The 12069-nt window shown below is 39.6% G+C and overlaps 1 protein-coding gene across 1 annotated transcript in view; it reads left to right on the forward strand.

Moving 5' to 3' along the window:
* LOC140142433 (tight junction protein 1-like) overlaps positions 1-11361 on the forward strand; it is a 114030-nt gene extending 102669 nt beyond the window's left edge. Inside the window, 14 exon segments of the mRNA XM_072164403.1 lie at positions 434-585; positions 917-967; positions 1424-1519; positions 1939-2036; positions 2490-2718; positions 3167-3264; positions 5174-5410; positions 6058-6726; positions 6869-7013; positions 7753-8087; positions 8307-8683; positions 9374-9582; positions 10016-10159; positions 11008-11361. Of these exon segments, the coding sequence (XP_072020504.1) occupies positions 434-585; positions 917-967; positions 1424-1519; positions 1939-2036; positions 2490-2718; positions 3167-3264; positions 5174-5410; positions 6058-6726; positions 6869-7013; positions 7753-8087; positions 8307-8683; positions 9374-9582; positions 10016-10159; positions 11008-11111 (2944 nt within the window). The 3' untranslated portion in view covers positions 11112-11361.
* The last annotated feature ends 708 nt before the right edge of the window (positions 11362-12069 follow it).

Consider the following 12069-nt stretch of genomic DNA (forward strand, 5'->3'; position numbering starts at 1 on the left):
CTGCTTAGCACCTGCAGATATAAGTAGTGTATGTGCAATGTCTCATGGTTTGGAAGTCACATAATCTGTTGGTCCCATGCACAGGAAGAGTCACACCCTGTACACATTAAAGTCATACTGTACAATCTTATAATATGAAATTGGTTAATTTTTTTCACACCTAGGTTGCAATCAATCCTAGGTTCCAGGGTCATGCATAGGCCAGCTGTGTATGTAAAGTCTGTGTAACAATACTCAAAATTTAAAAAAAGATGGTAAAACAGACTTGTTGTGCGAAGGAGTGGCAAAACCTCGACAACAAGTTAATTCAGGGAGTCTGAACGAAATGCCAAGGAAAAGAGATGTCCACTTGACCCGTGATGATTGCTCTGTCATGATTTTACTCTACATTACAGCTAACAAAAATGCAACATAATGTTTTTTCCTCTTGCAGGGCCGATGAGTTACACATGGGTCAGCAGTCTGATGATCAGCCTAATCCTAGCACAAAAGAAGGACGTGCAGGATTCTTTCAACGACGAGGACTGAGAAATAGCACATTGAGGAGAACAAAATCCAAAGATCACTGGGATGAAATTGTCTTTGGTAGGTGCAGCATTTTGCAGTTCCAATCTATGCTAAGTGCTATGCACAACCCCCTCGTAATTCTTACTCATTATGACATCTTTGGTATTAAAAGTATCGCATTCAAGTATGTCAAAAGCACTTTGACCCATATGTTCAATTTAAAATTATTAAGTAAGGGTTCTAACCTCTAACTATGGTACTTTCTCTATTATGATCAGTGTGTTTAAAAGACCTGTGAATTATATTGACCTTAATATTTTCCAGTAGAAGAAATGAGATTTGAATCAGAATCGATTCAAACATATACAGAATTGTAAGTGTAACTTTTGTTTCCCATTTCTTTTTATAGGTGGACAGCCTGCCAAATTCCCAGCCTATGAACGTGTCTTACTCAGAGAAAGTAAGTTATCCATTTCCATTGTGTTTAGATGTGGTAAGAGTGAGAATGTCCATTCTTAAAACTGCTCTAACAACTCTTTAAACAGATATGTTGTTCACAAGTTCATGTGTATTTGGGAGAAAAACCTTGCCTCATTTTCGCAGAAGAGTGTTTTAACTGTTTTGTGAAATACTCTAGCGACCTTGATTCGCAAACAATGTTGCAGATGCAGTTGGTAGGTGGTGTTGTATCTGTTGTGACTTCTGATCCAAAAGATTATTTAGACCTAGTTACAACCTTTGATGCCAGATTACAGATTAATCAGGCAGCAAAATGTTGTAGAAACAAATTACTCCGTACCATTGTGTAACGTTTAGTTAAAGGCCAGTCTGAATAATGGTTTAGGTTATTCAGCAAAGTGTGCTATTGTTTTATCAATTAGTAATGCTAATCAACTTTTGTGACATTCTGTTACAGGTGGTTTTATCAGACCTGTTGTTATCTTTGGTCCTATTGCTGATCTGGTGAGAGACCAACTACTGCAAGATGAACCAGATACATATGAAACGCCATGTAAGTAAACTGAACATGCCAGGGTGCAGCCCCCAACACACACACACCCACCCCACACCATACATGTAGATACCCATAAATAACCGTAACCATGCATGTTAATCCATCTTATTAAGTTTTTACTGTTCAACTGTGAACCAACACATTGGAGTTTTGTTCACCTTTCAGTGGGCTTTTAAAATTGTGTCTTTCAAAGTGCAGATGTATATCCCCACACCGGCACTGCAGTCAATAGCTATAATGCATTTTTATGCTGTCTCTGATCTAGAAACACCTTCCAGCGCCGACAGTTAAACAGATATTTCTCATGTGTGTTCTGGTGTACTGGCATTTACACACACAAACACAGGATTTGTGGAGCCCTCCACTCCAATTACAGCAGCAATAATATGGTTTACTGTGTTTCATTTTCTTCATAGTGATGGATAGAAAGGTGACTGATAATCCTGGTGAACCAATGAGATTAAGCGCACAGGGAACCATCAAAGTTCATGCTATCCGGGACATCATGGACAAGGTAAGTTGCTATGGTGATATTGATCAGTACGCCTTCCTAAGTATTTATTCTTTAAAAAATGGAAGGTATTTAATATCAAAAGACTTACCTGTTTTGTTCAAAAGGATTTATTATGGCCATTGATTATATCTTGGTCTGCTGATTGCACGGTCGGTCATCTCAAAGCGAGGTTCTACCCGTAAAGTGTGTGTTGTGTGTGCGTATGTTGTTCAAACGCATGCTTTAATTGCCGCGTATGCTTTGCAAAAGCCTTCTGGCGGGTTACTAGGAAACACATGCGTTTGCAGGGAGAAACTCGTTTTGGTACCAAGATGGCGGATCCGTGCAAAGGGTGAATAGAATCGGAGGCTAGGTAAACTTGAAAGACTTCAAATTGATCGCTCAAATTGTTTATTTAAAAGTGAAAGCATTCTACTGCATTTCATTGTTCATGCTTTGTTCATTTATTTTCAGGGTAAACACTGTTTGTTAGATATTACACCTAATGCAGTAGAGCAACTTAACTATGCTCAGTGCTACCCCATCGTCATCTTCCTCAACGCTGATAGCCGACCCGTCGTCAAGGAAATCCGTGGACAATTCCTGGAACCATCGTTTAATAAGGGATCACGCAAGTACTACCAGACTGCCAAGAAACTCAAGAAATTTTATCTCCACATCGCTTACAGGTGAGTTTTTTATTGTTTAACCAAGGCCTAACAAAATTGTTTGATTGGCGTAAAACATCAAAAAATTAGGGAGGTAGGTAGGGATTTTTTTTCACGCTATGATCAGGACAAGTGGTTGGCCAGCACAATATGTCTTTGCAAAATACTGTATACACAAGTAGCATTGCTGCTGTGACCTTGAAATACCTAACTTTTCCAACCAGTAGCCTACATCAGGGCTCAAATTTCAGCGAAGCCACCAAGGCCATTGCCTGCCCTTTTTCAGTTTTGGTCTTGGTTCCCCAGATCTTTGTCAACTTCAAGGCACACTTCATCACATGTTGTCCTGGGTACTCTTCTTTGTCTTTGCCCAGTGGCCTTGAAATTGGGTGCCCAAAAAAACTAAAATTTGAAGCCTGGCCTGCATAATCCGGAATATAAATGTATACACTAATTAATGATATGGTTGATTTTATTTTGCAGCTATGATCCCTATCAGCGGAGATGGCCAGTGGTATCACCAACTCAAGGAAGCAGTACATATACAACAGAACAGAGACATATGGATGTCAGAGGTCAAGGTTAATGTCATGTTTCTTTGTCTGTCTGTTTCCATACAATCTCATGAGGACCCAATTATGATCTATAAATGTTGTGCAGTTTTACACAAAGGATGATACAATAAAGGTGTCTCTTCCAGTCATTCGGTCAGGCTAAATGAGTCATTTGACCCATTTTCTGATTTTTCCCCACATTTGATATTTTTGCACATTTTAAAAGACTACAATATGCTGTAAACTCCACCCAAATCACAGAGATAGAGAAGGAGAATTCAGATTTACTATACCGCCCAGTCGGCAATGGGGGAATACTTGGGGATATTTGTTTCCGACAGTACACAGAAACAAAAATAAAAGTTCTGCTTCGGAGCTTGTGATAAATGTGTTTGTCTCTTTCTGTCGACACAACCATTGCATTGCGTAATGAAGCAAGTGTCGCACACAAACAGCAATTATTTGTGAATGCACTCCGGGGAAAACATAAACACCCCCAATTATTCCCTCATACCAGAATTAAGATGGTGGCCAATCCTGATTCTCCTCTGTATTTCTGCCATCCAAATGGGACTTTTTTGATTGATTTTTATCCACAAAATTATGCATTTTGTTATTATCACATCACATGCTTGGGAGGTAGCAGGTTCATTGTGTTGGGATGTGAAATACCATGCATAGTAAACTACATGTTTTGGGCATTAGAGTCTATATTCACACAGTTAATATACTCGGAACTTGGGGTCAATGTCGATTCAATCCATATTGATTTGCATTTACTTTCTGTTCAAACAACATCATGCATGTGGGGCAAATTTAATCCACATGCAACTTAAATTCAAATCCACATCAGTTATTTAGTACAAGGTCTGAGGCTACTTGTATTAAAGACCATCGTACTTCAAGTCATGTTGCGCTATTCCCAGGGCCGGATTTACCATAGGGCCAGATGGGCCCGGGCCCAGGGCCCCAAAATTGCCCTGTGCAGTGTGCATCTTCCATTTTAGCCAAAAAACACCATGTTTTGGACCAAAATAGGTTACAAAAATTACAAAAATGTTCACGTTTCGTGCGAACTGGCCTGTTTATAGCAAAATTCAGCTTCAATTTGGGCTAAAATGTCCAAAATTGATTTTTTTTTTCGCGCGCTTCGCACGCAAATCCCCTAGTTTGGGAGCCTCCAAATTTTGGCCTGGCCCAGGGGCCCCCAAAAAGGTAAATCCGGCCCTGGCTATTCCAGTTGAAATCCAGACACCCCTATGGAAGGCATGCCCTTAATCTCCCACACAGGGGGGGGGGTGGTATATTTCAAATGGAGCCACCCATTTAGGGAATCCTATTTGAAATTCACACTCCTTATTAAGGTTATGTTTTGCGTGGGGGTGTTTGGCTTTTAAGTGGAAGAAGCCATTGAAACATCCACTACCGTAAACGTTCGCCTAATGGCGCACCTGGGTCCTTTGCTTCGGGGTAAATTTCATGTACAAATAGAGAGCTCCCTCCTCTAAAAATCCCAACAAGAATTAAGGGTATGTGCCCTTATTTGCTGGTAGGAAGTTTTATGGGAGGCACTTTTAGTTTGTGTCTAAAATTCCAGTTATGTCAAAGGAGCCTATACACCATTAGGCGAACGTTTACGGTATCATATAAATCTGCATTGGTTTTTGCATGCATCTTGGTGTTCACGACCAACCTTAGTGTTTGCAATGACCTGTGTTCTATCCAGATCATGGGACAAACCTGCCTTGATGTGAACTCGTCCCCCAGCTGTAGAACTATTGAAAGAGGAATAACAACTACAAACATTTACTCCATTAGTTGCTTTTCTAAATGGTTAAAATTTATCCTTTCTGACCGATATGTGGTGACAGGAAAACAGGATTTATTTTTCTTATTTCCTAGTAAAAGTAATTTATGTTGTTGTTTTTATCTGTAGTCTAATGAGCCAATACCTGACATTAACTTACCCACTATTGGACACCTGACACTGCCGCCAGACTATGAGAGTGACGCAGAGTCTGTTTTGACGGTAGATTCACGTGGCGATGCTAGCTTCTTCACCAGTGAAGCAGAATCTGACTTTGACATGGAGAAATCACCAGCTAACCCAGATAAGGAGAAGGAGAATTACAGTTTCAAATCTCCAGAGTCACCCATAGAGAAAGAAACACAGGTATGAGGACTTTTTAAACATTTTCAGTACCAATGTCTTTGACCCCCAATGAGCTTGGACATTGGACACTAATTAGGTCGAGTATAATTAATAATACTTATTACAGTAATACTAATCAATCAATTAGAGAATAAAGGTAGTGTTTTTGGCGCTAGAGTGCATCTATCGCCTCATATAACATGGGCTACATATCGTCTCATATAACACGGGTTGTTTTATGCCGAAATAATGTCGTTGAATGTTATATGAGACGATAGATGCACGACATCGGCTAAAAACAATACCTTTATTCTCATTCTTAAACACTTCAATTTAAATAAATATATACCAAATTTTAATAAGATTACATCCTACATTTTACAAGGAATTACCTAGGGCTTAGAATCAATCAGTCCCGTTGTTACTATGCACCTTCGATTGGTTCAAATAGCGTGTTCGAGTATCGCATCAACTCGCACATGCTAAAGTGTGTGATATTGTGTCATATCACATGGGTAAGAACCAATAAGATTGCAAAAACATTCTCAAGTGTTTAAGAATGTAATTTATTGGTATACAGCAAAAGAGCCCCAGATATATGCTCAACATTTTTGTAAATTTTAGACTTACCTTCAATTTCTGTTTCATCCACTTTCTTAAATAATCAGGACTTGCCAGAATCTGCTCCACCTCTGGACAAATATTCCTCAGATGAGGATGATGAAGGTACAATGGATCGCAGTCGTCAGAAGAAGAGAAAAGCACGTCCAAAACGTATTGACGATCGTGTACGGCACAACCAATCTCGAGAAGAGAAGGATAGAGGTTACTATGCAGGGAGATCAAGATCAAGATCTCGCTCACGATCACGTGACAGAAGATCAGAAGCTGCCGAAATGGAAGACGAAGATGAGGAGAAGAGTCTGAATGTTGAATCACGTATGAAGTATGCCGATAAGGTAGAGAAAGATGCATGGTCAGCACCTGCAAGACCATCGAGGAAAGATATGTTGAAGAAACGACAGGAGATGAAACGCTCTGCATCACAAAGTAGGGAAGATAATATTGAAGGTCAAGAGAATGGTCACATGGAGAATGGTCCAATGGAATCAGAAGGCACGATTCAAGCATCTATACAGCTTAATGTTGAATCAGCTCCACCTCCCAAAATGGACCCTTACAAGTACACTCGTAGCACTAACATGCCCAAAGATCCTCATGTCAGACCAAGTGCTCCTGAAAAGCGCCCTACCCCTCTGGAATACAGCTCGGTTACAATGCACCGGCACAGGGGAGACCCCAGCAGAGGCCGCCATCTCCGCCACTTTCAGACGATGGCTTCCTGACATGCCACTTCCGGGAATGCAGCAAAAAGCACCACCGCTCCAGAGAAGAAACCTGGTATTTACAAACCAACCCCATTTGCCGATGTTATTATTCCAAACAAATCAAACACGGTTGAGTCAGCACCACCACCAGCATCATTTAGACCATACGAGTGTTAATCCACCACGTGCAGATGTGAAAGAGACAACCTTTGGATTAGACGATGATGACGAGGATTTACCGCCATTTGGACTGCCATCGGGTATGCCATCTGGCCTGCCATCTGGTTTGCCATCGGGTATGCCTACAGGACTGCCAAAACCTCCCCAGGTAAGAGCCAGCTTTACCAACAATCTAGTCTTTAGGTATGGCTTCAAAACCCAACTCAGTCAATTGCCAGTGGCCTGCACTAGGATCCACAACATGCTCATTAATCAGGGCACAATTCTTTGACCCTAATACATTTGCACATTCATTGAATGACCTTTGAAAATTTGGGTACAAAAATTCATACTCTGCAACTTGAGGTCAAATTTTGTACTTAAATTGTTTAATTGAGGTTATTGAACTATGTCATTGGGATGAAGCCATTGTGGTCCATAGTGCTGGAAGAACTGGTGATTGAGCCTGGTTTCTATTGATAGAAATGCGGTTAGTTGGTGGTTCTAGCAGGGTGCTACCGGTTGGGTGTGGTAGCCGTCCGTAATCTAGTTTTGCGCATGACTTCATTACAATGGGCTTTTATAAGTCCAAAACATGTGTTTTTTAGTGGTGAAACAACCTTGAAAATCAAAATCAAAACATGAAGTATAATTCCTGCCATGAGAACCTTAATTCATCTTCCCAGTCAAAATGTAGCACAACATACTGTGACAATTAAGTGTGTTACATGCACACCCCTCTTTAGTGGAAATCAGTGCTTTATGGGCTTTCTATGGAAGGAAATATCTTGTTAGAACAAGATAGCAATGGTTTATAAAAACAATAATAATATCAAATACCAAATTCTTATATTCTTTCTGCATTTTGATTTACAGTATCCGTACAGGCCAGTATCCACATGAATGGCTCCATGCCCAGGGAAACTACATTTGATGCCGATGTGGATGATGACGAACCTCTTGTCGCATGGAGTTTCCCATCTGATGACGTTCCTGAGAGAAAAGCACCCTCGCCACCCATTCCAGCTGATATCCCTCACAGAAGACCACCCCCTCCCCCTGTATCAAGTAAACCAGAAGTAGTCGCAAAACCACCAGAACCTGTCTATGCAAAAGTACAAAAAGAACCAGTAAGAGTGAGTCCACCTACCTGGCGCTCAGAGAGTCCACCACCCGGCGCTCAGAGAGTCCGCCCACCTGGCGCTCAGAGAGTCCTCTAATAAGCAACCTACCAGGACAGAATCGCCATACAGTCGGGCTGATGACTTCCCTGAACCACCAAAGACTGAAGAACCTGAGATAGTCAGTGTAAAGTCAAGTATTGTAGAATCTGCACCGCCTCCTCCTCCCAATGTACCTCCTCCAGAAGATGATGACGATTACAAGAGTCAGTTGAGAGCTGCTTCGTCACGAAATAAACCACGCAGTGAATCGCCTTACGGATGGAACCCATCAACCACCAGGGAAAACAGGAGTCGCCAAAGGGAAGATGGTTCAATGAAGGACAATCTCAACCACCCCCAAAAGAAACAACATTTGGAGCACCTCAACATAAAATAAATAACAATAATAATGGTCACACACAACCACTACCACATAAAACAGATGTTCCTAGCATAGAACCACATAAGCATAAAGTGAACCAGTATCCATACGACAGACAGTCATACAAATCTTATCGTGACCAGCGTGAACAAGCCAAGCACCGCTCAAAGTCCCCAGGAAGAATGTACCAAGAGAGTAGCATCTATGCTCCCAAAGGATGGAAAGCACGCAGCTCAAGTCCGTTCACACCCATACCTGTTAGGTAAGTAACCAGTTGAGTTGTGCTAGAGAAATAAAATTTTGTGTTACCAATGTCTAATAATCGGGAAAATAAACATAAACAAGCCACCTGCAGCTTGTAATTATTTTTAGACTTCACTCTGAACCATCCTTGGCCAATTCTTTTGGATCTGAGTACAATACATTTTATAGTCCCAGTCAACTATCTGTCCATTCCAAAATAAATGGGTAAGGTTTTACAGCAATTTAGCTTTAAGGTGGCACAATAGTGGCAAAACCGGACAGTTATAATAATGCATTTTGCACCTGTCAAGACCTTTGCTCTCCTGATATGTGGCTATGAAGTTGTTACGCATTATGCGTCTATGGAGACACAGATGTCAAGAGCCTTGGACAGTGAGTTTGGCTGTCCATTCTGTGCACACACACATGCTAACCACATTAAGAATTTCATTCATTTGAACACAGCATGCAATCAGCACAACATAAAAACAGCTGTCTCTTCCCCTGCAATATTCAAATTTCGCGGGCACAGAAATTGCCTGTGGCAATGGCATCCCAGTGACACAATGAAGGCTGACGGCAAAACATATAAGGCATAATATTGTGATTGCTGGAGTGTTCCTTTAAGATATGCAAAATATTATGCAGATTTTATTGACAATATCTGAATACTTTCATTTTCCAATTTTTTCTTTTTTAACAATTACAGCGAGGAAGCTTTGAATGCCAATGAAGGTCATGACGTTGTTGCCATGGCAAGAGGAGTGTTTGATCACAATGGTGGCTGTTTGTCATCAGTTGAGACAGGTGTCAGCATAGTGGTACCTAAGGGTGCTATCCCAGAAGGAATAAAACAAGAAGTATACTTCAAGGTGTGTAAGGACACCAATAATCTGCCACCATTAGACAAGGACAAAGGTAGGAATTAAAATTATTGTGAGCTTTGCATAATACTGAATAAGAATTTACTATAAACCATTCCTATATAAAAACCAATGAAGTTAAGCCCATATCATACCAGCACTAGTAGCATGCGATTAAAAAATCGATAGTTATCAAATGCTAGTAGCGTTTGCCTTAAGCCCATATCATACTACCACTAGCAGCATGCGATTCAAAAATCACTAATGATCAAATGCTAGTTAAGCCCATCCATGCCAGCACTAGCAGCATGCGATTAAAATATTTTTAGGTTTTATTTTGTTGCCTAAGCTATAGACAATATTATCATGTCCCTATCCTTTTTGGTCAAAATAAGCTTTGACTTCCCCTGAAATTCTCCCCTTATGTTTATTGATCAGTCCATTATGCATTTGTTAATTATTTGACTTTGCTATTTAAATGATTTCAGGTGAAACCTTACTGAGTCCCTTAGTAATGTGTGGTCCGCATGGTCTCAAATGGCTTCAACCAGTGGAGCTTCGTCTCCCTCATAGGGCTTCCAAGACTCCAGATGGCTGGTCATTTAATCTCAAATCTAGCGAATCTACAACAGGTAAGATCATGGTAATATCATGATTATAATGTAGTATAGGAAAAATGGGACTGAAGCTGTCAAATTTAGCTTAACCTGCTTCAAAGACAACAAACATGGTCATTATATTATGGTGCAGATTGATATAGAAATAGGCAAATAAGCTCGGACGAACTTGGCATAATAGACCTTTTCAAATCGGAAGTTTTCCGAAGACGGCTGCTGTTTGTTTATGGATGATGACCGAGTTTGTAATTACAGATCATTAACGCTAACACAAATGCAACTAGCCTGAAAACCAAATCTCCATAAAAGACATGATCAAATAGTAGAGTTGTTCATTCAGTATGTTAGGGAAATATTTTACCTGACGACTCCATGTTGTTATTGACTAAATATGCTGTATTTTCACTCAAAGGGTACTGTGATCCATGATTTCTTGTCGGTTATTTTGACCCCCTAGTTAACTGAATAAATACAGCTAACTGCACCTGGTTTTCCAATCTTAATTTGAAATGGTCTATATATGAAGTGAGGGAAAGAAAAACTAGGAACCAGATGGGATTTGATCTGGGTTTCCAGATTTCCGGTCGAGAAATTAAACCACTTGGCATTTCTCTGACTCATGATTAACCTTGTCCTTGGAGATTTGGTAATAATGATCTCCGCGCTCTGTCTCTCACTCAAGTGTCTCAGCGGCCATGATAGAGAAATAGATGGAAACCAGATTTACTAAGTCACATGTTATTTGTTAATGAAAGCCAATGAAATGCAAGATATATAGCTACACTCAAGCAAAGGCAGATTCACAATTTGATAACTGTTAGAATAAAGTCAATATTTTCTATTTCATTCTTTCTTTTCCTCAGAGGGTGACTCTTCAAACTGGAGAAATATGGTGATACCCGGAATGGAAGACAGTCAGTGCCAAGTAAACGCCAATAGTGTCTCGGTCTTAGTGGACCATTTCTAATCATTAGAAATATAGCTATAGAAATAGCAGACTACATTAAGGGTGACGGGCTTTGTATCATACAGGCTTGAGATAGTGAGCCAAATTGTACTGTGTATATGAATCTACAAGGATGGAGTGTGAAGAACCAGTAGTGATTATTCTTATTTGATACAGGATTGTACACAATATGCCTATTAACATAATGACCTTGATCTGTATATATTTTTGATGGGATTACAAGTTGTTGTTTTTTTAAAGAAAAACTGTCATTTTTCCAAAATGGCAATAGCTAAATTATTGAGAAGTAGTATGTATGATCCCCACTGGTGAGACTAGTTTATTAAATAGTACTGATTAAATTTCCAAAGAAAATACTGCTTGACAATGCTATTTTGTGAGCAACTAAATTTGACCTGAGATGATAAATACCTAAAATTTATGTCTTAAAATTTTACACTATTAGTCCAGCCATGTTTGCAGTAGAAATAGATATTGTGAACTCCAACTCATATTAACATAATTATTTTCCTGAAAAATATATTTTTATCCCACATAGGTGGTAGACTGAAAACAGCGGGATGAAAAGAAACAGTCTCTTTATGTCGGCTAAAAAAAATTGTCACAAAATGATGTGGTTTATAAAATAGGAAATTGTGATTCCTAACATTATGCGGCCATGTTTGTATGTATTGACTTCGATGTATTTAATATGAGATGTAAGTATTATAGACAAGATGATATATGTGCCAAATTGGATGGGAGCAGGGGGCTATACTAAGTATGTGGTATAATGGAGTAAAAATTACTTAGTCACTTAAAATGAAAATAGTCTGGTTGTATGTCTTTTTTTTTTTTTTTTGCTCAAACTTTTTTGTAGCGCGGAAAGATGTTCTAATCAGCGTGAACTTATGTACTGTTATATTTTGCTGGCATATTTCCAACTTTGTACTTGCGAGATTATAATCTAGTCATTTGC

Source organism: Amphiura filiformis, chromosome 20, assembly GCF_039555335.1.
Source record: "Amphiura filiformis chromosome 20, Afil_fr2py, whole genome shotgun sequence".
In the NCBI taxonomy this organism is placed as follows: Eukaryota; Metazoa; Echinodermata; class Ophiuroidea; order Amphilepidida; family Amphiuridae; genus Amphiura; species Amphiura filiformis.